The 27,627-nt window shown below is 34.5% G+C and overlaps 2 protein-coding genes across 4 annotated transcripts in view; one reads left to right on the forward strand and one right to left on the reverse strand.

The window, feature by feature from the left end:
- LOC115876007 overlaps positions 1-27,627 on the reverse strand; it is a 155,309-nt gene that overhangs the window by 48,869 nt on the left and 78,813 nt on the right. The gene's annotated exons all lie outside the window — the stretch shown is intronic.
- Positions 12,983-15,184, forward strand: LOC115875991. 3 transcript variants are annotated; one of them, XM_030891656.1, is made up of 3 exons: positions 12,999-13,018; positions 13,669-13,731; positions 14,060-15,184. In XM_030891656.1, the coding sequence occupies exon 3, from the start codon at positions 14,097-14,099 to the stop codon at positions 15,069-15,071; it is 975 nt and encodes a 324-aa protein (XP_030747516.1). In that variant the 5' UTR covers positions 12,999-13,018; positions 13,669-13,731; positions 14,060-14,096; the 3' UTR covers positions 15,072-15,184. The 3 variants fall into 3 exon arrangements, with proteins under 3 accessions (XP_030747499.1, XP_030747516.1, XP_030747508.1); XM_030891639.1 differs by having other exon boundaries at positions 12,983-13,018; positions 13,669-15,184; XM_030891648.1 differs by lacking the exon at positions 12,999-13,018 and having other exon boundaries at positions 13,465-13,731.

Raw genomic sequence — 27,627 nt, forward strand, 5'->3', positions numbered from 1 at the left:
CAGTACTCGTTCGAAAAGTTTATACAAAGAACTTAACAGAGCGATTGGTCGATATCTTTGTGGGAGATCTGTCGGTTTGCCTGGTTTTAGAATTGCTATAATTTTATTTTTCCATGTTTGAGCTTGGCCGGAAAGTTACCGGACTCCATTATAGCAGTGAAAATTTTTGCCAGCCATAGTTTTGTAAACCCACCAGCGTGAATGAGAAATTCAGGATGAATCCCATCAAAACCCGGAGATTTTTCGGGTTTCACAGCGGATATCGCCTAGGTAATCTCATCAACCGTGAAGTCCCTCGAGTAGACTGGATTGGCAGTGCAGGCAGCTTTGAGGGATCTAAGATCTTTTTTAATACGAGTGGTGGTTTCTCGGTGAGTTTTTCCTTTACATGACAATGTGGGATGCTACTTTATTGGGATCGATTGCTATATTTTCACAAAGTGGCCCTTTTCCGCCTCCCAACTTACGTAGGAGGGCCCACGCTTTTCTGCTAGATCTTTTAAAATCTGTATTCTCGCCTGTTTTCATCCACTTCTCTCGTCTAGCACTGTCCAGACTGTGTATAAGTTCGTCTGCTATCTCCCTGTCGCCACTAATTTGAAATTGTTCGTACAATTCTTCGGTGGTCTGGTCCCATCCTGGTACGTATTCTCTGCGAAAACCTCTAGGTATATGCTTCTTTGCTGTACTAATAATTGCACCGACAAATCTCTCGTAGCATTCCGGGGTTGGAGGAATCCATCCTAAAGTTTTACCCAGGTCTCTGGAATAGGTCATCCAATTTGCCTTCTGAAAATTCCAACGTGGTCGTGGGATTGAACATATTAAAGAGATACTTCAACCAATCTTTATCAACGCTGGGCGATGTTGGCTATGGGGAAAATCAGACAAAATAGTTCGAATTGTTTCGATCGGATTATGTTTATCATCTGCGGTAACAAAACATAAGTCAGGATCGTAGTCCTGTATCCAAGCCGCTGATCTAAAGGAGCCACGTTCTTTTGCGTCGAAAATCAGAAGAAGGCATAATTGATGCGTCAAAAAATCAAAAAATTTTGAAAAATAATCTTGTGTCAAGTGGGAAGGACAAAGGTCCTTGTAACCAATTGTTCTGGTAAAGACCAGGACAATAATTTTATATTTCAACAGGATGGCGGGGCATGCTATACAGTTAAAACTACTAAAAATGGTTTAGGGTCATGAACAATATGAACATCAAGGCCTTCCCTCATGGCCTTCGCACAGTCCAGACCTTAATGTTATCGAGACATGTGGCATAAAACAAAACAAAAATTGTGCCACGATCCCGAAGAAACCGTTGCCCATTTGACGATGATATTAAGTGAATTATGGCAAACTTTTTATTCTGGCGTATGTCAACCATTAATAAAAACAATGCCAAACAGGTTTGCAGTGGTTGCAAAAGTTCATGCCGATGTAACGCCATATTAGAACAGTTATTTTTTAAAGTTTTATAATTATAATAATTTATTCATAAATACATATAAATACATATAAATAAATAAATAGTATACGTTATAAAGTCAAAGACTTGTTCGTATAAATATTATCTAAAATTAAAAACATAAACAGAGTATAAACAATATTAACAAGGAATAATCAGACCCTTAGATACAACCTAACCCAACTAAAGCAAAAAGAAAAGAATTACTTAGTATTTCATCTCACTGTATAAATCCTTGAATTGAGAACAGTATCAGCAAACGATCTGCCGTTCATAATTACCCACAAACGGATTTGTTTTTTAAAACATATATAGACGATGTAGTTCTAAGCTCCAATGGTATCATATTATATAATTTTGGTCCAAGGTAATAGAAGCTATGATGTGTATGTGTTCTTACTGGTTTAGGCAACTGGACATTTTTTTATTGCGTCTCATAGGGATGATTCCTTTGAGATAATCTTGCTATATGAGTGTACTGTGTGATAAGTAAATCACGACAGAAGAGCTGTTTAATGTCCAGAACACTGGATTCCCTGAATAGTGTCTCTGTTGGGTACGTTCTCACTCTAGCATGAATTATTTTTTAAGATCCATTTTTGTAGAACCTGTAGTCTATGTATGTGTGTGTTACTGGCTCCACCCCAAGCCACTATTCCATATGTCAAATGCGATTCAACCAAGGCATGGTACAATATCTGGAGATCTTTCATGTTTAGAATATTTCTTAGGTGTTTAAAAATGGCTAATAAATTTCTTATTTTTTGGCATATATATATAAGTAATTTGATGATCCCAACGTAAGTGACTGTCGATAAAAATACCCAGATACTTAACTTTCACTGCTCTTCTTATCGTGTAATTCACACATTGACATGTGTTTTTACCTCTAAATTTTCAAAAGTGGAAGACTGTCTTTATAAATGCCGAATGGTATAAAAGCAGGTTTTGTCAAAATTTACTGTCATTCGTTTTTTGCTTAGAAAATGAATAATGCGTGGTAGGTCATTTTCTACTTTTGTTCTGAGATTATCCCAATTTTTTGTCGCTATAAAATATGGCAGTATCGTCGGCAAACCCAATTATGTTCCCATGAGAAGATAAATGAAATAAGTTGTTTATATAAATATTGAATAAAATAGGCCCTAAAACAGTACCCTGTGGGACTCCATATTTAACTATGCTAGGTTTACTAAATTCATTTTCTATTTTCACTATTTGTGTTCTGTCGGCTAAAAAACTCTCCATAAGACTTAAAGGTTTCCCTCGAAAACCAACACATCCCAAAGTTTTCAGTAGCTCTTTATGGTCCACCGTATCAAAAGCCTTCTTGAGGTCCAAAAATACTACAAGGGCTGGTGTGCTAGAATCGAATGATTTATATATTTCTTCAGTTAAGTGTAAAATTGCATCTTGGGTTGATTTCCCCTCCTGAAATCCATATTGATTTGGAGATATGATATTGTTATTTTCAAAGAAACTGTTGATTCTCACTTTTAGAACCTTCTCAAAAATTTTTGAAAATATCGACAGTAAAGATATGGGTCTGTAATTGGATACATCTGTATGACTATTGCTTTTTGTATATTGGGTTTATAACAGCCACCTTAAAAATTTTGGGAAATACTCCTTTTTCTATACAACTATTCAAAATGTGTTTTAGAGGGACTATTATATATGGCGAAATTAATTGTAGTATATCAATGGTAACTTTATCATATCCCGGAGATTTTTTACTTTTCATATTCGATATTATCCTATCTATTTCCGATTCATCAGTAGGGGTAAAAAATATGGAGCTGCTTAATGATTTTTGATTTGTTGTATAGGTGTCATTATTACACTTTTTATTTTTTTGGCAAGATTTTCGCCCACAGATTCAAAATGATCAGCAAAAGCATCAGCTATTTGTTTTTTATTGCTTACTACCTCTTTAATACTATTTTCTACCTTTTCTATTTTGGATTTTTTCGTTTTCCCAATTATGTTTTTGACGTAACTCCAAAGACTCTCTCTATTTTTGGAATTATTACTAATGTAGTTGTTATAGTATACTTTTTTGGCAGTTTTGACTAATGCATTTAATAAATTTCTATGTGCCTTAAAGTTTTCTATGTTTTCGATAGAGGGATTTGTCTTCATTTTTTGAAACAAAAAATTTTTCGTCTTTATAGACTTTATTAAACCCAAAGTGATCCACGGGGTTTTCTTAATCGATTTTTGTTTTGTAAAAACAGTATTAGTATTATTTTCTATTATGTTTTTAATATTACTTACCAATATACTAGCCGCCATATCTGGATTCGGTTCATTATATATACTTTCCCAATTTTGAGTTGTAATATCATGAATAATATTTTGTTTATTAACATATATCTTTCTATTATTTCTAGGTTGTTCTCTTTCTATTCCTCGAAAAATATATTGCGCCATAGTTGTGTAATGATCTGTGAGAGATGTTTCAAAAACTACTGGTATACAGTCAACATGATCTCTATCTTTACTCGCTATTCTAAAAAATATATGGTCTAGACAGCTGAAACTGCCGGTGTAACTTTTCCTAGTTTGTACATTAATTGCTGAAGTAAAACTGTGTTCGTGCAATACATTTAAATACGAGTCTGTATCAATGTCGTTTTTTAATATATTAATGTTTACATCCCCCACAATTATATGTAAACTATAGTCTCTCGAACAAGCTTTCAAATAACTATCCAAATCATCAATAAGGTTCTTGTGCATGTAGATGGTAATCTGTAGATGCACGTTAACAATATTCTTTTAGAATCACGTAATATTAATGCTTCTATTACCCTGATAGGTCCAAAATGTACTATTTTGTGTTCAAAATTCAAGGATTTTTTTCAAATATAAAACAGTTCCATCATTCTGGTTAATATTACCTTCATTATAAACTATAACGTATTCACCCATATTATACAAATTAGTATTTCTCAATTGGCGAGTTTCAGTTAATACAATACAATCAAATTCACAACTTAAACTATGTAAAATACATTAAACTCATCTAAATTCTTTTCGACACTACGTATGTTTTGGTGAATTAACTTGAAATCGGAATTTACATTTTGCGTACAGTTTTATTCCATTCATCAGTGCTTTTACTATACTAGTTGCAACACTATCTGTCTCAAAATGTCTCACGTAACTGTTCATTTTAATATTTAAAAATAACTACCTATATAAGAATTAATATGTATAAATGCCTGACCTTCTGGTAATGTATCGCTAAGTTAAGATCGGAACATTTCACCCCGGCACACTCACATACTTTTTCTTGACACTCCACTTGTATTTCTTCAGTTTTTAAATGTTCTTTTGCAAATATGCTGACACCAGCTTGTATATATTGTTTCCGGCAAAATTTACCACTCAAGTTAAAATATTTGATTTTAGTAGGTAAAAGCTGTTTTAAAATCGTCCATATGTTGAAGTATTTTTTATAAAAATCATCTCTATAATTAATAGTGCTTTTGTAGTTTTCCAACTTCCTCTGGTAGACGGGGCACTCAAAACTCCGAGAAGAATGGTTCTTGTTTTCATATTTCATTCTTTCGCAATTTGGGCATGATAAATCAGTTTCTTGGCAATCTTTAGCTTTATGCTCCTTGCCACACTTGTGGCAACACTCTTTGTCATGACAGAATTTCGAGATATGTCCAAATCTACTACATTTAAAGCATACAGCCAAATTGTAATGTTCCTCTACATACACATTTACTAAATCAAATATCACCCTTTCTCTTTTTAAAAACCACTTTGCAATTTCATGGGTTGCCTGAAGTATCCAGTTTTCTTTGTTTTGATTTCTACATGTTCGCTTAGTTATTACAGTTATTTTATCGCGTACATTTTGTCCCAATTCTATTTCGATATCGGAGTTTAATCTTATAAGTTCATTTAAGAAATCTTCCTTGTTGTAGCCCTTCTCAATCCCACCTATCAAAAACATTGGATTTGTATTCTGATTTCCTTTCACGTTTATGTCGGTTTTAGATTTCAATATTTGTTCTAATTTATTTTGCTGATTTTTGCTGTAACTTTCTATCAATACTGATCCGTTTCTCAGTGCTTTAATATTTTTAAAACCGCCGTCTACATCACTAGGTTGAACAGTTTCTTTTAATAGTCCAATTACATCTTTTGAGTTAGTTTTATCTTGAATTGAGATTATTGTTTCATGTTTCTTATTAGCTTCTGGGGTGGTCCATTTCCTGGGCTTGCTTATTTGCTCGATCGATGTAGTCGATTGACTTGGTTGCAATACTTGTGCAAATGTCTTCATTTGTTTATCTGGCACAGATGTCTTTTCGATCTTTAATTTTAAAACTGCATTATCCTTTTCTACTTGTCCTAGTTTATAAACAAGCAAAGTAAGTAATTTTTGAATGTTGTTGCTGGAATCGATGATACAGTTCTGCTTCCCTTGTGTTAAGATAACTTGTTCGTGCTCTTCATTCTTGGTTGCGGCTCTTATTTTATCTAATTCATTATATATATTTATGATAAACTGTTCACTAAGTATGGGCAAATCTGACTCCTTTTCTATATTTACAATAGGTTCGTTACATTTCCTTTTCATATCATTACCTTCTTCGGAGCTTGGATTTGATCTGTTTCTTTTATTTTGTTGTGTCATAATCAATGTAGTACTATCTTTTAAAATATTTGGTGATCGATTTACTACATTTTTTGGAGTAAAAACATTTTCGTATGAAATATTGCTATTTATTTCTGATGGGCCTGGACTATTAAATATTTGCGATGATGTTCTTATCAGGCCTACGTCCGAGCCTACGCCTTTATCAGTGAAATGTTTTTGTGGCTTACCTCTATTTATCTCAGATATTTTTTCGTTCTGTTTCGCCGTTTCTTCTGAATTTGCATATTGCCGGGAATATTCCGTTGCTGAAAAACTTCTTGTTTTCACACCACTTGACCGTTCATTTATTATTTTTTTGCGAGATCTATCACCGAGACCATCACTTTGATCGCACATGTTTCTTTAAATTAATAATTTGCATTAAAAACAGCAGAAAATTTCGAATTTAATACGAGCGTTTACTCTCACACGTGTACCGGACCGTAGTCTGTACTATAATGATAATAAAGTGTCCGCGAACATTTAGTTGTCACGATTTTGTGCAATCTTTTTGTTTATTTATTGGCCTACAGTTTATTTTAATGTTTATAAAAACTAAACTATTTAAATACTCATTAGAAATGTTAGATTTTAATATATTTTAAAAGTATTTCTTAAATGTAAATAATTCAATTAATGAAAATAAAAATTTTTAATAAATTTTTGTTTGTCCGAACATTTAGTTGTTAGGGCTCGTAATTCTAAGTATTCTTCTTAATATCCACATATCGAAGGCCTCAATCCTATTTGAGGAATTTGGCCTTCAGTGACCATATTTCAGCTCCATACAGCAGTATTGGCCATATACTTACTCTACATTGGGAGCATTTCACTACTCGTAGCCGCAGACTTAAAGATATTCCCTGTCCTAGTAGGTAATTTTTGAACTTGACAAAAATGTTTGGAGCTATTGCCACGCGTATTTTAACCTCTTCTTCGTTTTAATCCACTTATCATTCAGCGTGATTCCCAGATACATGAACCTGTTCACTTTCTCTATCTGTTGGTTGTCTATATACAGTTGTACGTTTTCGTGAGGTAGTCGACTAAAATACTCATTAGAAATAGACAAAATAGTTCGATCATCATTTTTATTTTACCTACGTTAACTTTGAGGTCATATTTTTTTCCAACTTCATTTATAGCATTTATCGTTGCTTGTAGATCCCTAATGTTTTCTGCTAATATTGCCGTATCGTCAGCATATCGCAGGTTGTTGATGGGAATGCTGTTTACGTTTATCCCTCTAGGATCACTCTTCAGTAATAAAATATAGATACAGAAAATTCCTTTTATTTAGCATTCCAAGTTTTAGGTCTTTTTCCATTCAGTTGCATCAACACCAAAGTATGAGCCATAACTGAAAGACAAGTTAACAAAAGCATAACATTTAACATTAATTTCTTCATACTTCACACTTTCAAATTTTGTTTTAATCAACGAATTTGTTTTTTTATATTTATTAATTTTTGACGTGTGCAGTATAGTTTTATTAGTTATTAGTCATCTTTCTTGTCGATTTTGCATCGACATTTTTTTGCGAGCTGCTTTCGGGATATTTCATTACCTTTATAAAATGTCTTCGCCCCATATAGGTCTTTTAATAATACACTTTTTGTCACTTAATAACAATGGGGAGTTTCAAATTTTGCTGGAACGGCACTGCTTTTTAGAAAACGTCTCTTATTTGTTGTGTAGTCTAAACTCAAGCTAAATAGTGAACATATACAATTATAGAGCGCTGCTCGGCAATGCTGAACCCATCGACAGGTCGGAATTTGATGCGCCACCAGACTTCTTGCGTAATATAATATTATTAACGCTAAATCAATTAGATACATGACATTTACACGTAAACTAAATATCGCAACCAGGCCGAGAAATACTCGTAGAATTTTACATTTTAATTAACAACTCGGTCGATGTATCAATGTCCAGCAAATTGGCATTTATTGACCAGTTCGTCCCCTTAGGGAAAAGCTTTAATATCACCGTACATAGCCACCAGTGTATTCATATCGATATGCCTATAAAAGTTGAAATATTGGACAATGTTCGTTGTTGGCTCTCTGAAAGTGAATTTCACAGGGGCCACTAAATACAATTGTTTATGGATATTAGTGATTTTCTCTCTGTTCAAGTATGTCAAAATAAAATGTATTTTTTCTATTTTAATTTCAGTGGAAAATTTCTGGTGATACTTGTTAATTTATAAATAATTATTATCAGAGCCTTACAGTTTTTTTTATTAACTCGTTGATGGACAATAAGAAAAAGTGGTTTTTACGTACATACCCCAATCCCGTATGTTTCTTAGCCAGGAATGTTGTTTTCTTCCTGGGCCTCGCCGTCCCTCTATTTTTCCTTGTAGAAAAATACTATTACATCAAATATGATTACAGATTTTACAGTCAATTAAGGAAACAGAGTAAGGGATTGATTAAGACTGATTTTATGTCCTATATCAAGTAGATTGAGAGCGATCTCCCTAATAATACCAAAAGATTTTGTTGGCAACTAGTTTCTATAAAAATAAAAATGTCAGAATTCCAAACATAATGCACTATAGCGGCTTTTACACACTGTAAGAAATTTGTTGGGTAGGTACTCCGAACTTTTTCATAATTTCCCAAAGTGGATCTCTGTTTACAGAGTCGAAGGCTTTTGTTAGGTCGATGAATGCAACATAAAGTTTACACTGCCGCTCTTTTACTTTTTCTTGTAGTTGGCGGATGGAGAATATGGAATCGATGGTGCCGTGGTTGGTGCGAAAACCCGTTTGCGATTCTGGGAGGATTTTTTTCTATATGTGGGTTGTTTTTACTTTTATCTATTGTCTAAAATATATTGTTCAGTTAAGAATAATGTTAATAAAACAAACATATTTTTGTTGCTTTATATCACTTTTATTATAAACGTCTATCGGAGTCTTAGTGATATATGGCAAATGATTCTTAACCATATTCAAACGTGGCAAACGTCTATCGGCGTCAACCTTCAAATGCTAATAAAACCAAAAAAAAAGTGTTTTTTTTGCAAATATAAGCTGTTTGCTGTACTGTAATAGATATTTAGAACCAGTTAGAACCAGAATTAAAAAAAAAAACACAGTGCCAGATTTTACCAAAAACCACTTTTTCTTATTGTCCATCAACGAGTTAATAAAAAAACTGTAAGGGTCTGATAATAATTATTTATAAATTAACAAGTATCACCAGAAATTTTCCACTGAAATTAAAATAGAAAAAATACATTTTATTTTGACATACTTGAGCAGAGAGAAAATCACTAATATCCATAAACAATTGTATTTAGTGGCCCCTGTGAAATTCACTTTCAGAGAGCCAAAAACGAACATCAGCGACGCAGCCACCATATTTCGAAGAGCCGAAAACGGCACTCTACACATTGTATGAAGAGTACAGACAACGTGCGGCTAAGCACAAGGCACAGGAAGAAGAAGAAGAAGTATTTTTCTTAAAATAGAGAGGAATTTTTTTGTTTATGAACTTCTTTGGAATAAATAATATTTTTCAATTCCCTTGTAAACAGTTTCATAAAAAAATAACACAGACAGAAACATTATAACTTAAAAAATATGTAGACCAATCTCACAGAAATTATTGAGAGATTCATAGTCTCCTTTTTTAAAATAAATAACATAACTTTCGTTTTGGTATTCCAATAAATGAATAGAATTACAAATGAGATCAAATTCTACAGATTTGTGATGGACATCTTCCGAAACCAGAGGCTGGCTAGAATTCATCAAGTTTTGAATAATTCAGTTGTTGCACAATATCAGATCTAGTACTCTGTCATTTATGTTTTTAATCCGTTAAATTGAAACAAACCAAAAAATGTGCATTGAATTTATGGTCGGCATGTTGAGAAATATAGTAATCACTATTTATTCATTACCGGGTGGAATATTCATTACCGGGTGGAATATTCATTACCGGGTGGAATATAAACGCAACACATAGGCACTTTACCACCTCCTTCTTCATTCAGAGTTATCCATAGATCCTCGCATTCACTCTCCCACTCAGCACGTCTGATCGCCTGCATATTATGCCTTAATCCAATGAAACAACCGTCTCCTGATTACCCTTGACACTATTGAAACTATTGCGATCTTTACGAAAGACTTGGTAATCATCACATAATTCATTGTCCAACACGCTTCCATTTAACCAAGATTAGGTTATAAATAATATGTCGTAGTTAGAAGAACGTAAATTCAGCAAAATGAAACACTAAATCACTACAATACATTTAGTGTTTTATTTTGCTGTGTAACACCAAAGGTTCCAACCCCCAATTGTAATAAGTAAATTAAATTTAAACGTAGCCGTCTTTGACCTTAATCCGCGCACATTTTGGAAATATATACTCAAGGATTTTCGATTCATTTTATAAAAATTAAAAAAGAAAAATAAAATCAGTCGTATATAATATTACTTTTTAAAAACTCTATGTAACTAAGATAACTCTTACAATTAATGATCCGCCGGTGCCGATCCGTCGGCGCCGGCGCAATAAAAATGATTTTATAGACAAGTATAGATATTTAAGTTTTGTTAAAAATACTCGGAACAATAAAATGGTACAACTTTCTTGTCTTCCTCCAACATCTGCTTCTGCCTGTCAACTGTTATATCGTGTATACTATCAAGTTCAATTGTGGCTAGGCAATCAACTGAACCCAGAAGACTGGGGTTGGAAATTTTAAGATTAAACCTTGGAGCTGATTAAAACTTTACTTTCACCTGCTCCAGAAAAACTACTTAACACACTTTTTTTGCAATTGCAAAAAGGGTTATAGCGCAAACTGAGGTTGTAAAAGAGTCGAATTGTTTTGTACATCAATATGTACTAATTGTCAAGGTCAGTCTTGCTCCAATATTGCCTTAAATACAGATCAGGATTTTGATGAGGAGACAAAGGATGTATCTGTCATAGATGGATTTCCAGATATTCCGCAAGAAGATGTGAAAGAAGAAAGCGAAGAAGACATTACTGTTGAAGTATCATTTGGAGATTATTACCTTACCAATCAGATTAAAATTCTCCCAAAATCAACAATAATCCGTTCGACTATAATCATTACCAAGAGCACCGTTTTTTAAAATCAATAGTATAATGTGTAATAAAACTTAACCGCAATAGATCGTGGACTAGGCATACAGGGAAAACCACGCTAAAAAAACGCGCCAAGTACACTACCTCACAGGTGGTGCGGAAATGTGTGCATATTATAAAAATACGAGTTTATCAACTTTTGAAATCGCCATATCTCAGGAATGGTGGTTCGTAAGAAAAAAGTATAAGAACCATTATTGTGGAAAATTTAATGGTCTACAGTACTTTTGCGATAGCGCTTACCGTTTAGGAGAAAAAAACATATTTTTGACTTTTGACCTTGAATAATTTTTTAGCAGAAGTGGAAGGGGTGGGGACTTTTTAGATATCAGCTATAATAGAGTATTTAAGACCTGTACGAATTTGCAGCTCTACGCGAAGTATTGTTATTTAACCCTCTTTTTTTTGTTTATTTTGACTGGGGTATAATATCCAGAAGACAAAATTGAAAATACAAATACAAACAAGTTTTTATATAAACAAATACCAAGCAATTAGCCGGAATTTCAGCTTTTTCGACGCCCAGTGTTGACACATCGACTAGAAAGACTTAAAAACGCCTTGGAAAATTCAGATTAAAAGTTAAAAAATTACCTAAGTAGAAAACGGGATTCGACATTAGATAGCAGATCGATGTGATTAGCTTAGAGCGTCGTTTTATTAACAACGAACAAACGTCTCTAGAAGAGGCTATACTGGACGAAGTAGTGGCGATCGGATCGTAACTCAACGATCTACAAAATGTGGATCAGCTGCGTTTTACGTCGGTCAAACGTTGACTATTTGCATATATAATAGAGGGCGCTAAATAAAAAAAATCCAAAAGAAGTTGAAATAGTATTTGATTTATTCAGAGCATATCTCTAAAAGTTATCTGTTATTTTATCGGACTCGTATATGTCGATCTCGGAATATTTATATCATGAGCTAATACGCTGCTGGTTCAAAGTTGTTTAAAGAAAGTTTTTAATATATATGTAGAATGAATATTGAATCTGAATATTTATGTAGAATTGTTTGATGTGTAAAATTAAAATAATAATCTGCTAAAGGTTATAATATGTAATCTTTAGTTTTAATAGAAATGTGGGTATTTGCGGAAGAATATGCTGGATAAAATACTGGTTAAATCCTCATCGAAAGAGTAAGCACTATCAAAATATTTATACGTTATAATTCTTGAGGGAAACGATTGAAAATATTTCATAATATGGCGACAAAAAATCTTCATTATTTAGAGTTTCAATATTTCAGTCTACCAAACTGTAAGAAAGGTATTTAAAATAGCAGATGTTGCATTATACTTAATGATCAACAATGATAAAAAAATCTACAATGAATAAAATTAATTTAAGTAATTTTTTTGGTAGAAATTTATAAATATTTATATGTATATATACCAGGTGCGTCTCAAAAGTGGCTCAGCCTTATAACTTTTTTATTTTATTGTAAGAATTTTGTGTTTTATTAAAGAAAAAAAAAAAAAAGTTTATATTGAATTTGTTAATTGTTTATTGTTACTTTAATAAATAGTATTTTGTTTGAATCTTTAATTGATTTTACTAACCTCATCGCTATGAAAGCTATAAAATAGCGGTTTCCTAAGCGATGTGGTTTGCATTTACGTTTGCATTGTTGTGTATGTTGACTTTGAGGGACGTCAGATCTAGTATGTGACATTAGTCTATGCGTCAGGATTATAATTGTGTGTGCAAACGGAAGAGAAGGAACACGGCACTATAGAGGTGAGTGTATTTTGTTCACTCACGGGTATTACTGGAATTTGTGTGAGAGTATTTTAATATTATTTAGTTAACAGTTATCACTGAACTTTAGTAGTAGATAGTAAAGGGTGTTTTAGTATTACTTTTGTGTGTGTGTGTTTTATAGTAGACAAGTATTTATCAAAGAGCATTTTAATATTATTTAGTTAAAGGATAGATGTTTATCAATGAGTGTTTTAGTGTTATTTATTGTCGTTACGGAACAACATTAAGCTATGTCGCTTTTGGGCCATGCCTATATGTAGGTGAGACGCCTTCTGGCCTAAGCTACGACTATGTCGCTTTTGGGCCATGCCTATATGTAGGTGAGACGCCTTCTGGCCTAAGCTACGACTATGTCGCTTTTGGGCCATACCTATATGTAGGTGAGACGCCTTCTGGCCTAAGCTACGACTATGTCGCTTTTGGGCCATGTCTATATGTAGGTCAGACGCCTTCTGGCCTAAGCTACGACTATGTCGCTTTTGGGCCATGCCTATATGTAGGTGAGACGCCTTGTGGCCTTAGCTACGGTACAATAACAAACATATTTAACTATTTTATATACTTGATTATGGTAATGTGATTGTGTGCGTTTTCCAGTGATGCTCAAGTATATTTTATTTTTATAGATTGCAAAACACGTAATATATATTTCAAGGAGTGAGAAGTATTGTGCAGATCAGGCATCCAAGGTAAGTTTGGCTTCTTTTATTTATGTTGATTGAATATTAAATTGATGTTAACACCATTCATATATTATGCTATATAAATAAAAAAATATTTTATTTTTCTTATTCGCTCTTACAATTCAGAAGTGGGATCTGAGCTTCTCAGGTCCGTATATAATGTATTTTTGTATATTTACATGTTCGTTTTTTTTTTAGAATTTTGTGTTTATTTTGTTAACCTCTTTTAACATATTTGACAATTCAGTGTTATTTGTAGATAAATATTATTTGAATAAACAAGTATTATTATTAATAACACTACAGTTATTAGTGATGTATTTCTTTTATTTAGGCGACGGAGATATAGCTCAACAAGCTACAACTGCAACATGATGGCAGAAAAATCAAAGAAAAGGCGTATACATTCGGTTAGAAAAGAGTTCGAACAAGAGGATATTGACGAGAATGTCAGAGAACAAAATGATTTAGAAAAATCTCCAGGTTTGTCACGAGACCGAAGAGATTTAACACCATCTGGTAGCCAATCTATCGATCGTTTGACTGATATGATGGCACTATTCTTGGAAGCACAAGTACGGGGACAGCAAGAAGCGATTACTCGCCCAACAATAGTTGCAAAAGGAGAAACGGTACCAATTTTTGACCCAGATGAAAAAAATCAGACTATTGAGCAATGGTGCGTTAAAATTGATGAGCTTCGCGAAATGTTTCATTGGTCAGAAGATTTAACTATTTACTTTGCGATTTCTAAACTGAAGGGTTTAGCTACAATATGGTATCAAGGACTCAGCTCTGTAAAATATTCTTGGGAGGAATGGAAAATAAAGCTGCAACGAGCTTTTCCTTCTCAAAGAGACTACAATGAGATGCTGTGGGCCATGATGACCCGGAAGAAAAAAACAGATGAGTCCTACGGACAGTACTTTTATGAAAAGCAGGCTTTGCTCAATGGTTGCAAAATACAGGGACGTGATGCTGTTTCGTGCATTATTGGTGGAATAAGTGAAAGTCACATCAAAGCTGCAGCTAGAGCTGGCGATTATGACAATCCTGAAAGTTTGTTTTGTTATCTTCGTTCACTTAATGAACGTGACTTTATCACGCCCAAAACACATTGTCATGGTGGTGCACTAGTGCGCAAAAACCGTGAAATTCTGAACGAGATTCGTTGTTACAAGTGTGGCAAACGAGGACATAAAACAACACAGTGTCGAGCCGCTAATGAAGCTATAAAAAAATGTACTTACTGTCAAAAGTTTGGACATAAAGAGTTCTATTGTTTTAAAAAGAAGCAAGAGCATCCAGATAAAGGAGGACCATCAACAACTCAAACCGTGGCATGACTAGAAACTTCATTGTTACCTGTCACCAGTCAAAAATATCACAAATTAGTAAAAGTTAATGGCCAAACAACGAAAGCGTATATAGACTTAGGAAGTACATGTAACACCATTCAGGAGAGTGAAATTAAGCGGTTGTCTTTGCCTATTAATATATCTCGACGTTGTGTTATGAAAGGATATGGTGATGGCAGAGTTGCATCTTTGGGTACCACTAATTTCAAGTTACAAATCGATAGTATTCAAAGAACGGTGGAAGCTAATGTAGTGCCTGATAGAATTCAGGATGTGCCAATTCTAGTAGGACATCCATTTACTGAACTACAGGGCGTTCGTATAATAAAAGATGACACAACTTTATTGTTTGAAGCAATTCCTTCACCTGAAATAAATCCTGTAAAGAAAATATCTTTGCGAGCAGTTCAACCCACAATCATTCCTGAAAACTACTTGGGGCATGTTCCAGTTATTAGCATCGAGTCATACAACGGGGATATTTTGGTAGAGGCTAGTTTAAGATTAAAGGAAGGAGAGGAGTATAGCATACCACGAACAATACTAACTTTAAGTGATAAATTTACTGCTGTCATACCAGTAATAAATCTCTCGTCCAATGATATAGTTATTACAGGAACTAAGGTCTTTGTTCGTGCGTGGTCTTGTGTACCAGAGGAGCAAAATGAAGAAAAAGTGATGAGAGTAGACATTGAAGCTTTACCGAAAATCAATCCTGACGAAGTCAATATGGGACCTGTGACCGATAATCAGAGATATGACCTTTTGAATTTACTTGACCAATATAGAGATTGTTTTTCTCAGAACAATCAGGAGCTAGGGAGCGCGAAATCCGTAGAAATGGAAATTCGACTGGAGAATGATCGACCATTTACTTTTCGCCCATATCGAATGGCACCAAGTGAGCAAGGTATTGTCAAGACCATAGTGGATGAACTTCTAAAAGACGGCATTGTCAGAGAATCTAGTTCTCCTTTTTCCTCACCGGTGGTTCTGGTTAGGAAAAAGAATGGAGAGAGAAGGTTATGTATCGACTATAGGAAGTTGAACTCGCAAACTGTAAAAGATAGATACCCTTTACCCAGGATAGACGATCAACTAGACCGATTACATGGAAGTTCATATTTTACAAGTTTAGATTTACGCTCGGGTTACTATCAAATTCCAGTTGCAGAACATTCCAAACATCTCACAGCCTTTGTAACTAATGCAGGACAATACGAATTTAATAGGATGCCGTTCGGGTTGACAAACGCGCCGAGCGTTTTTCAACGACTCATGAATCGAGTATTGGGCCCTGCAAGAGAAATTGCAGCCATTTACCTTGACGATGTGTTGATCCATACTTCAACGATTGAGGAGGGACTGAAAAATTTGAAGATAATCTTGGATCTTTTGAGAAACGAAGGACTGACACTTAATCTAAAAAAATGCAGTTTCCTAAAATTATCAGTTAATTATTTGGGATTTGAAATAAGTCAAGGTAGAGTACAACCTGGAAGGGATAAAACAAAAGCAATAGAAGAATTTCCAACACCAAGGTCAGTGCATCACATTCGTCAGTTTATCGGATTAACGGGGTATTTTCGACATTTCGTCAAGAATTATGCTCGACTAGCTCGACCTTTAACTGCTCTTCTTAAGAAAAGTGTAACATGGACTTGGGGACCAGAAGAAGAAGATGCATTTCATAATATGAAATCAGAACTAATTCATAGACCTACTCTCGCTTTGTATAATCCTACAGCGCATACGGAGGTGCATACCGACGCAAGCAAGTTAGGTATTGCCGGAATACTTCTACAGAAGCAAGAAGATGGTAAGTTGCACCCTACAAACTATTACAGTCGTCAGACTATAGGTGGAGAACAGCACTATCATTCGTACGAACTGGAGACTCTCGCCGTTGTAGAGAGCCTTAAGAAGTTTCGTGTCTACTTACTGGGAATAAAATTTATAGTTGTTACGGACTGTAACGCATTAAAAGCAACTAGTTCAAAAAAAGAAATATTACCTAGAATAGCGCGTTGGTGGCTGCAGCTTCAAGAATTTAATTTTGAAATTCAATACAGGCCAGGAGAACGAATGAAGCACGTGGATGCTCTCAGCCGTAATCCCTCAACATCGGAACAACCTAATGAAGAGTCCGTTTTTCACATCACACAAGCGGATTGGGTACTTTCTGGACAGCTGACGGATGAAAATCTGAAGGAAATCCACCAAATATTATCAAAACCACCAGATAGTGAGCATGCTAAAAAAATTTATAAGGACTATGCTTTACACGAAGGACGAATTTACAGAATTACATCTAAAGGACTACAGTGGGTAGTTCCGCGAGGGATGCGTTTTCAGGTAGTTCAAGCTTCCCATGATGATTTGGGCCACTTTGCAGTCGAAAAGACTTTGCAAAGACTAACCAGATATTACTGGTTTCCTCGGATGAAAGCTTATGTGGAAAAATATATTAAGTGTTGTATACCTTGCCTATATAAAAAACGACCAACAGGAAGAAAAGAAGGGTTCTTAAATCCAATAGAAAAAGTTGCATTGCCTATGCACACTGTCCACCTTGATCACTTGGGACCTTATCCGAAGAGCAGAAACAAGAAATCATACCTAATCAACGCCATAGATGCCTTTACTAAGTTTATTTTTATTAAAGCCGTTAGAACAACAAAGACGAGTGAAGTGTTGACATTTCTGGATGACATATTTGCCTTATTTGGACGACCTACTCGGATTATCACTGATCAAGGATCTGCCTTCACATCTAAGAAGTTCAGTGCTTATTGTGAAGAACGAGCAATAATACATGTGAAAGTAGCAGTCGCAACGCCTAGAGCTAATGGCCAAATTGAACGTTATAATCGAACAATCCACAATTCATTAATGACATCAACTTTAGAGGAAGATTTATGGGACACCAACATCAAAAAAGTGCAATTTGCTATAAATAATATGCCAAATAAGAGTACTGGAAAAACTCCAAGTGAACTAATGTATGGTTATCATCAAAGAGGAACAACTGATCAGTGTTTGGTTGATGCGGTTACACCCATACCTCGAGTAGTAGATGATTTATTGCTTGAAAGAGAAAGAGCAAGCAGACGACTTGAAGATGCTCAAAACAAACAGAAGGTTTATTTTGATGAAGCTCGCAAGGAAGCGAAGCAATACAAAGTAGGCGACTTGGTACTTATTGAAAAAGCCGAAACAGCGGCCAATACCAGCCGTAAACTTCTTCCTACTTACAGCGGACCTATGGTTGTGAAATCCGTATTGCCACATGATAGATACGTGGTAGAAGATATGGAGTTCACTTATCGAACGAAACGTAAAGCTAACTATGAACGAACGATTGCAGTGGATAGAATGAGACCTTGGACAACTCCTGGAGGGGTTTCTGATTCAACTGCTAGTGGAAGTGATGGAGATGGAGATGTAGTGTTATCCGATATTCCATCAGGCTCTCTGTCCGATTAAACAAACTCGGGGCGAGCTTCTAGCAGGATGGCCGACTGTAAGAATTTTGTGTTTTATTAAAGAAAAAAAAAAAAAAAAGTTTATATTGAATTTGTTAATTGTTTATTGTTACTTTAATAAATAGTATTTTGTTTGAATCTTTAATTGATTTTACTAACCTCATCGCTATGAAAGCTATAAAATAGCGGTTTCCTAAGCGATGTGGTTTGCATTTACGTTTGCATTGTTGTGTATGTTGACTTTGAGGGACGTCAGATCTAGTATGTGACATTAGTCTATGCGTCAGATTATAATTGTGTGCAAACGGAAGAGAAGGAACACGGCACTATAGAGGTGAGTGTATTTTGTTCACTCACGGGTATTACTGGAATTTGTGTGAGAGTATTTTAATATTATTTAGTTAACAGTTATCACTGAACTTTAGTAGAAGATAGTAAAGGGTGTTTTAGTATTACTTTTGTGTGTGTGTGTTTTATAGTAGACAAGTATTTATCAAAGAGCATTTTAATATTATTTAGTTAAAGGATAGATGTTTATCAATGAGTGTTTTAGTGCTATTTATTGTCGATACGGAACAACATTAAGCTATGTCGCTTTTGGGCCATGCCTATATGTAGGTGAGACGCCTTCTGGCCTAAGCTACGACTATGTCGCTTTTGGGCCATGCCTATATGTAGGTGAGACGCCTTCTGGCCTAAGCTACGACTATGTCGCTTTTGGGCCATGCCTATATGTAGGTGAGACGCCTTCTGGCCTAAGCTACGACTATGTCGCTTTTGGGCCATGCCTATATGTAGGTCAGACGCCTTCTGGCCTAAGCTACGACTATGTCGCTTTTGGGCCATGCCTATATGTAGGTGAGACGCCTTGTGGCCTTAGCTACGGTACAATAACAAACATATTTAACTATTTTATATACTCGATTATGGTAATGTGATTGTGTGCGTTTTCCAGTGATGCTCAAGTATATTTTATTTTTATAGATTGCAAAACACGTAATATATATTTCAAGGAGTGAAAAGTATTGTGCAGATCAGGCATCCAAGGTAAGTTTGGCTTCTTTTATTTATGTTGATTGAATATTAAATTGATGTTAACACCATTCATATATTATGCTATATAAATAAAAAAAATATTTTATTTTTCTTATTCGCTCTTACATTATCAGATAAAAAAGCGAGATTTGGTATGTTAGTATATGACATAAATTAGGATTGATTGACGTATTCAATTCTTTTTGACCACTTCCTATTTCACCGAAAATGACTACAACTTTTGATTTTTAAATGGCAGCTTCGGTATTTTTTTACTTTATTCGATAGGAGAAGACATTCTGAAAAGAATGACATATCATATGTCAACTTTTCACATTTTTGCTTACAACAAAATTGAATTTTAAATTTCAATCTAGAGTGTGGCAATCAATGGCAATGGCTGTGTTAAAAACACTAATTTTTAATAAAGAGTCTTGAAAAATAGATTTGATCGTCTAATGCTATTCGTGTCTTATCCTGGCCGGTTAAAAGATACCCAAATCGTATTTTTAATCATATCTCAATGTTTTCAAATGGAACGGGTGTGGCTCATTAGCATACTTGGAAAAAGCATTTTTTACGAATAATTTGGTACCACCCACTTGATATTTTGAGTCAAATTGTCGTTATGAATCGCATGTTTCAATTTCAAATAAACCATATTCGATTCAGTCATTAGTAGATTAGTCATTCTATTCACAGTGTAATTTTCTATCGAATAAAGCAACAAAACACTGAGGGTACCGTTTAAAAATCAAAAGTTGTAGTCATTTCCGGTGAAACAGGAAGTGACAGAAAACAACTGAAAACGTCAAATCAATCCTAATTTATGTCATACCTATATTAATATACCAAATCTCGATTTTTCTATCTGAAAAAATAAAAAAGTTATAAGGGTGAACTACTTTTGAGGCGCACCCGGTATACATACAACGTCCTACAGCCTCTGCCGCATCCCGCATTTCGATTGCCATTTTTCTCTGTTTTGCCATTCGTCATCTCTAATGGCCCTATCCCTCAATATTTTCCTAATTCCTTCTTCCCATGATATCACTGGTCCTGTTCTTCTTCGATTTCTAGGGACATATTCTATAGCTCTTTTTGGCCATCGGTCTTCCCCAGCTCTCATCACATGTCCATACGAGACAAGTTGTCTTGTTTCTACGTTGTCTATATGTTCTATAGTACTATGTTCCCTGTCTTTCCTCTTATATCTTCATTTTGAATATGTTCTGTTCTTGATATCTGACACGCTCTTCTCAACAAATCCATTTCTACCACATCCACTCTTTTCCTGTTTTTTTTTTCATTCAATTGCCAGCATCTGACTCGTACGATTAAATGACCCGAGAAATTTAAAAATGTGAACTTATAAACATACAGTGGATAACGTTGGAACGACATTGCATTCTCTCCAAGCCTTATAAACAAATTTCCGGAAACTCAACAAGCGGCATTCAAAAGTTTTTCAATATTTTCCGGAAAATGTTACGAAAAATAGAAAATTTTCTTTTAATTTTTTTTTGCCAAAAAACACCATGAGCGTATTTCTGGTGTTACCACTTAAAATACTTGCATTGCACTTATTTAAGAGACACCCTGTATAACTAAGGATTCCTATATCGTAGCTTCGAATAAATAAATTTGGTCTTAATATTTTCATACAATTTTACGAAAAACCCCGTAATTTACGTTTTTAAATACCTCAAAAATATAGAAAATAATTAATTGTATAAATCTGTAATAAATAAACCAAAATTACGGTATATCAACGTCATCAACAAGTTTTATCACGTTTTCTTTTTTGGTAAGATTACAGTTTTAAGTAAGATCTATAATATCGTTATTGACAGAAAACTTAAGGAACTTTCTGGAGCTTAAATGGCAAAACTTCTGAGATTTCATAGCCTGTTAAAATGAGTTCGGATATCGATCGATATATCATAACAGGAAATTGTTTGTTTGGAAATATGATTTTTTTTAAATGTCATAGATTAACAAAAGGTCTATTAACCATAATATTATGTTATAAATAGCATTTATGCATAGAGCAATGAAGTTGCTGGTATTTTAGTTACAGGGTCAGTCGACTATAAAGTTTAGTATTTTCTTTGTTTAAAAAATTTCGAAAAAAATGTTAGATATAATAGCTTTTTTTAATTTGCAACAATTTCTGTTAAGCGAGACAATTATATATAATAAATTATAAATATTATAATAAAATATTATAAATTTATAAATGTAATTTTTTCTTTGACCTTTTGTATATTTAGTTGGGATCCATTCTTTGTTTTAGGCTAGCACTTTAAAACACAATAATTAAAAGTTATTTTTATTTACGTACGTTTCGACCATTGTTAGGTCTTCTTCAGAAATTATATTATATTTTTAGCAATTAAATAATAAAAACACAGAACCTTTCCGATAAACTACAATTCAGCATATTTAATCAACTATAAATCACAAATAATACGTCAGGAAACTTTAATAAACACAGACAGCATTGAAACGAGCGTGCTGAAGTGTCTCATCACACTGGCGCGACCGACAGCGGTCCGTGCTTATCTTCCCAAAAATAAATCAATTCTTTGTTTATATAATCATATTTCTAACACGGCCAATTCTGACACGGACTTCGTTCTCGAAGTCATTCTATTCGGAATCGGCTATTGAATATCAGGAAGGAATTCTTCATTGCTATCCACCAAAGGTGATATTCTGAGTAGTCAGTTGTTCTTATAGGAATCTCTATTAGCTTATCAATTTACTCATAACTCATAACCTTCCAGACTTTCAATACTCATTCATTACAAACACAGAAATATATTTTTTTCAATCTTATATGTTACATGCTTATATGTTATATGTTACCATACTTTCAATATTTACATATTACTAACAGTGCAAAGCATCCATGCCTTCAACATTTAAACATTACAACAGTGCAAAGCGTCGATTCTTTCAACACTCAGATATTACAAACAGTGCAAAGCGTCCATGCTTTCAACACTCAAATACTACAACAGTGCAAAGCGTCCATGCTTTCAACACTCTACAACAGTGCAAAGCGTCCATGCTTTCAACACTGAAATACGACAACAGTGCAAAGTGTCCATGCTTTCAACACTACAACAGTGCAATGCGTCCATGCTTTCAACACTCAAATACTACAACAGTGCAAAGCGTCCATGCTTTCTACACTCAAATACGACAACAGTGCAAAGCGTCCATACTTTCAACACTCTACAACAGTGCAAAACGTCCATGCTTTCAACACTCAAATACTGCAACAGTGCAAAGCGTCCCTGCTTTCAACAGTCAAATACTACAACAGTGCAAAGCGTCCATGCTGTCAACATTCTACAACAGTGCAAAGCGTCCATGCTTTTAACACTCAACAACAGTGCAAAGCGTCCATGCTTTCAACACTCAAATACTACAACAGTGCAAAGCGTCTATGCTTTCAACACTCTACAACAGTGCAAAGCGTCCATGCTTTCAACACTCCATTACTACAACAGTGCAAAGCGTCGATGCTTTCAACACTCTACAACAGTGCAAAGCGTCCATGCTTTCAACACTCTACAACAGTGCAAAGCGTCCATGCTTTCAACACTCAAATACTACAACAGTGCAAAGCGTCGATGCTTTCAACACTCTACAACAGTGCAAAGCGTCCATGCTTTCAACACTCAAATACTACAACAGTGCAAAGCGTCCACGCTTTCAACATTCAAATACACTTGTGTCTAGCCCTAGCAGGCAACTGTTAAGGCCGACCACTCACGTTAGAGTTTTTGACAAACACAAATGAATTAACACACTCCAAATAACCACGCTAACCAACCTGATTGGTCAAGCTTAATAGTTGACTGCTAGGACTAGACACTTCTTCAAATACTACAACAGTGCAAAGCGTCGATGCTTTCAACACTCTACAACAGTGCAAAGCGTCCATGCTTTCAACACCTAAATATTACTAAAACACTACTAAATTATTACATTACTAACAGCACTCGCACACTCACACATTACTCACAGTGCAAAGCGTCCATGCTTTCAACACATTCATTTCTAACTAATAAAAATCTACATTAACTAATTATAATTAATATGTTTACCATCATTTTTTTTATATTTCTGCAAAACTTAAGTAGACAATGACTAATAAACAAAACTAGTTCAACACACATACAAAAAAATAAGTGCCATCTCAGTAATGCATCTCGTCTATTAATAATTTGCGTTTGAAAAAAATTGAGAAAATGATATACTTTCGGGTGGGCATGATCCTCATAGATTGTGTCTCTCAAGAATCGGCGAATTGGTTGGTCCATGCTTTCAACCTATATGTTATATGTTACCATACTTTCAATATTTACATATTACTAACAGTGCAAAGCATCCATGACTTCAACATTTAAACATTACAACAGTGCAAAGCGTCGATTCTTTCAACACTCAGATATTACAAACAGTGCAAAGCGTCCATGCTTTCAACACTCAAATACTACAACAGTGCAAAGCGTCTATGCTTTCAACACTCTACAACAGTGCAAAGCGTCGATGCTTTCAACACTCTACAACAGTGCAAAGCGTCCATGCTTTCAACACTCTACAACAGTGCAAAGCGTCCATGCTTTCAACACTCAAATACTACAACAGTGCAAAGCGTCCACGCTTTCAACATTCAAATACACTTGTGTCTAGCCCTAGCAGGCAACTGTTAAGGCCGACCAATCACGTTAGAGTTTTTGACAAACACAAATGAATTAACACACTCCAAATAACCACGCTAACCAACCTGATTGGTCAAGCTTAATAGTTGACAGCTAGGACTAGACACTTCTTCAAATACTACAACAGTGCAAAGCGTCGATGCTTTCAACACTCTACAACGGTGCAAAGCGTCCATGCTTTCAACACCTAAATATTACTAAAACACTACTAAATTATTACATTACTAACAGCACTCACACACTCACACATTACTCACAGTGCAAAGCGTCCATGCTTTCAACACATTCATTTCTAACTAATAAAAATCTACATTAACTAATTATAATTAATATGTTTACCATCATTTTTTTTATATTTCTGCAAAACTTAAGTAGACAATGACTAATAAACAAAACTAGTTCAACACACATACAAAAAAATAAGTGCCATCTCAGTAATGCATCTCATCTATTAATAATTTGCGTTTGAAAAAAATTGAGAAAAATAGAAACAAACATAACAAATGCAACTGTTTTCTTCAGGATCATTCATTTATTCTTATATGTAACGAATAATATTACTATTTACAAGTAATAATTAATAAGTTCAGTTAGAATGTTTAATTTTCCTAATACTTTGATAAAATAAAAATATAACGCTTGCTGAGAATGACCCAATAACAAAATATGGCATGTATGACATAATGACTAATTTAGTCAAAACAACAAAACAAAACTATTTTAACCTGCAAGAAATCCTAATGACCCTAATCCGGTATGCCCAATCATCATTCCAGTTAGTCCCTGCATTACACATCCTTAATCAAATAATAAATTTCTTTGAAGATGATTTTGGTTATTTTTAACAGAACCAGAAGAATATCTTGACTAAAATAAGAAATTTGGCGTAAATATTTGTTTTGTATTTATACTGAACGATAATTCTTTGATGCAACTATTTTTAGTAAACGAAATTACGAGGCGTGATAGATAGATAATTTTAAACACTTTGAAATTCTTTGAAATTTACGAATATTATTTTTAAATCGAAATAGTAAATTGAAAAATTATAACTACAAAACCATTTTTAAAAATTAATAATAAAATGGACAAAAGTAAAAAGTTTCCAAACACACAAATCTGGTACAAATAAATTTGGTACAAAGTAGTACAAACAAATATATTCAGTAAAATTATTTGAACATAGATTTGTGACTGAAAAGTTTGGTCAATATTAACAATTCAAAAATTCTTATGACAATATAAATGATATATTACAAAAAAATTAAGGTATTTTTATAAAGGTTTGCAAAAACAATCTCTTTCAAAAGTACGGACATTATGTACATATCCGTATTTATTTTGTAATCAATATGATAATGGAGCTTTCTGGTCAATAAATTAAAAAAAAAACGGTTTCCGCAACTCAGACCGTTGGAAAACTAATGCAGCCATTTGCCATCTGGATATCGATAACATGTTCAATTAAATCATAGGTTATGTAGGAGTAAAACTGTAGAACATTATTATCGGAAATTGATACCTACAGCGGGATGGACGTTGGAATACTGGTGGGTGGATTTGCTAATGAATACAATTAATGAAGAAAATTAATTTTATCTTTTAGAACCTTGTTCTATTTTTGGTATAATTTAACTGAATAATTAGCTAACTGTTCCGGCATTGAAATATTCGTCAGTCTAGTTAGGGTCGCTGTAGGAGAGGGCGTAGAGTATTTGGGCCGAAAACTAAATATTCCGAACCAATAGGCACCTACCCCAGCATCCTCCAGGCAGAAATCTATTTTTATTAGTGATAACTATTTCTTCTTCTATAATTCCCTCAATAAGTAATTGATAATTTACGACTTGGCTGCTATAAATATTGTGCAAAACATCAGTTATACTGAGAACTGTCTTCAATAATTCCCTCGTATAATAAGAATAATGACACATCCATAGAAGAATAGGTTGATATAACTCAACAAAAGGTTATGAAATTCACGTAACATTGACATTTTTCATCGTTTTATCCACATTTGACTATTTGATACCTGAGAAATTGCGATGCTGCCAATATGTGCTCAACGCGTATATAGAAAACGATTCACACGGCATCAACAACGAGAATACAAAAATCGACTGCTTGGCGTTCCGCTAATCGAATACTTTCGCTTACCTCTTTGAAAGCATAACGTTTTAATGTCGAAGTTCGAGAATTCGGGCCTTGCTGCGTCAAGATATAGAGGGCAGATGACCCACCACTTGTGACGATCAACACACTGAAGGAAGCTATAGGAACTACCATCGAGGCCAAGCAGCACGAGACGTGGCGACACCGTGAGGACTGCGCTACAGCTCGAAGACTGTGGCCAGTGGTAGATAGCAAAAAGACTAAACAACTATTAGAGTACAAAAAGAACCTAGTACGTAAACTTCGTGAGATGGAAGTTTTCCAACGACGACTACCTACTGCAGAAATGCAGAGAGGAAGAAGAAACCATAGAAAACCGTAGGAAAACCGTAGGAAAAAGAAACCACTTTCCGGCACTACCTCGGGCACTACAATAACGACGCCTTAAAATTTTAGGACAATGTTTTTTGGAAGGACTAGAGAGAGCAGCAGAAGCGATGAGAAGAGCTGGAAGTGCATTAACGCAAAGAAAGAATGAGGGAAAAGTTTGGTACAATAATACAGGGGTATCGCAATGGACCCAAGGCCTCCGAGTGAGGGATCAAACAGGATCCCAAACCCCAACAACCTAACACGAGGGGCAAACCGCTGCCAAAAATGGTGGACAATAAATACCAATTTTGGGAAAAACGTACTAAAAATACCAAATTATTTCCAAAAAATACCAAATTAGAACCAAAAATACCAAATTAGTACCAAAGTCTGTCTTAAGCAACTGTTTAAAAATTTGTTTGCTGGCATTGATATTGGTCTCGATTCTGGCTTATTCTCATCAGGTTCATTCTCGGGTTCATTTAGACAAACCATCATCGTTTTTTTAAGAGCTTTCGATATTTCTCCATTTTCCTTGAGAGTAGAATTTATTTTCTCTAATATCGAAATAAAGTTGGTTATAAGAGGTTGATTAAACTGAAACTTTTCAATTTTTCTTTTATTCCTTTGCGAGCGGCTGTATTTTGTAGACTTCCAAATTGAATTGTTGCTTGTTGACGGTAAGGTTGAAGCGGCAGCTGATAATGGTAGTAAAGGGGTAACATCGGGGAGATAATTATTATTGCTTGTGGATGGTATGGCTTAAGTGGCGGCTGATAAGGGTAATTCCGAGGCTCGTTT

This window comes from Sitophilus oryzae, unplaced genomic scaffold (assembly GCF_002938485.1).
Source record: "Sitophilus oryzae breed Bouriz unplaced genomic scaffold, Soryzae_2.0 scaffold_1058_pilon_pilon, whole genome shotgun sequence".
Classification (NCBI taxonomy): domain Eukaryota; kingdom Metazoa; phylum Arthropoda; class Insecta; order Coleoptera; family Curculionidae; genus Sitophilus; species Sitophilus oryzae.

What these genes read in the sequence shown, in the direction of transcription:
- LOC115875991 (XM_030891639.1), top strand. Translation starts at nt 14,097, where the DNA reads ATGATGGCAGAAAAATCAAAGAAAAGGCGTATACATTCGGTTAGAAAA.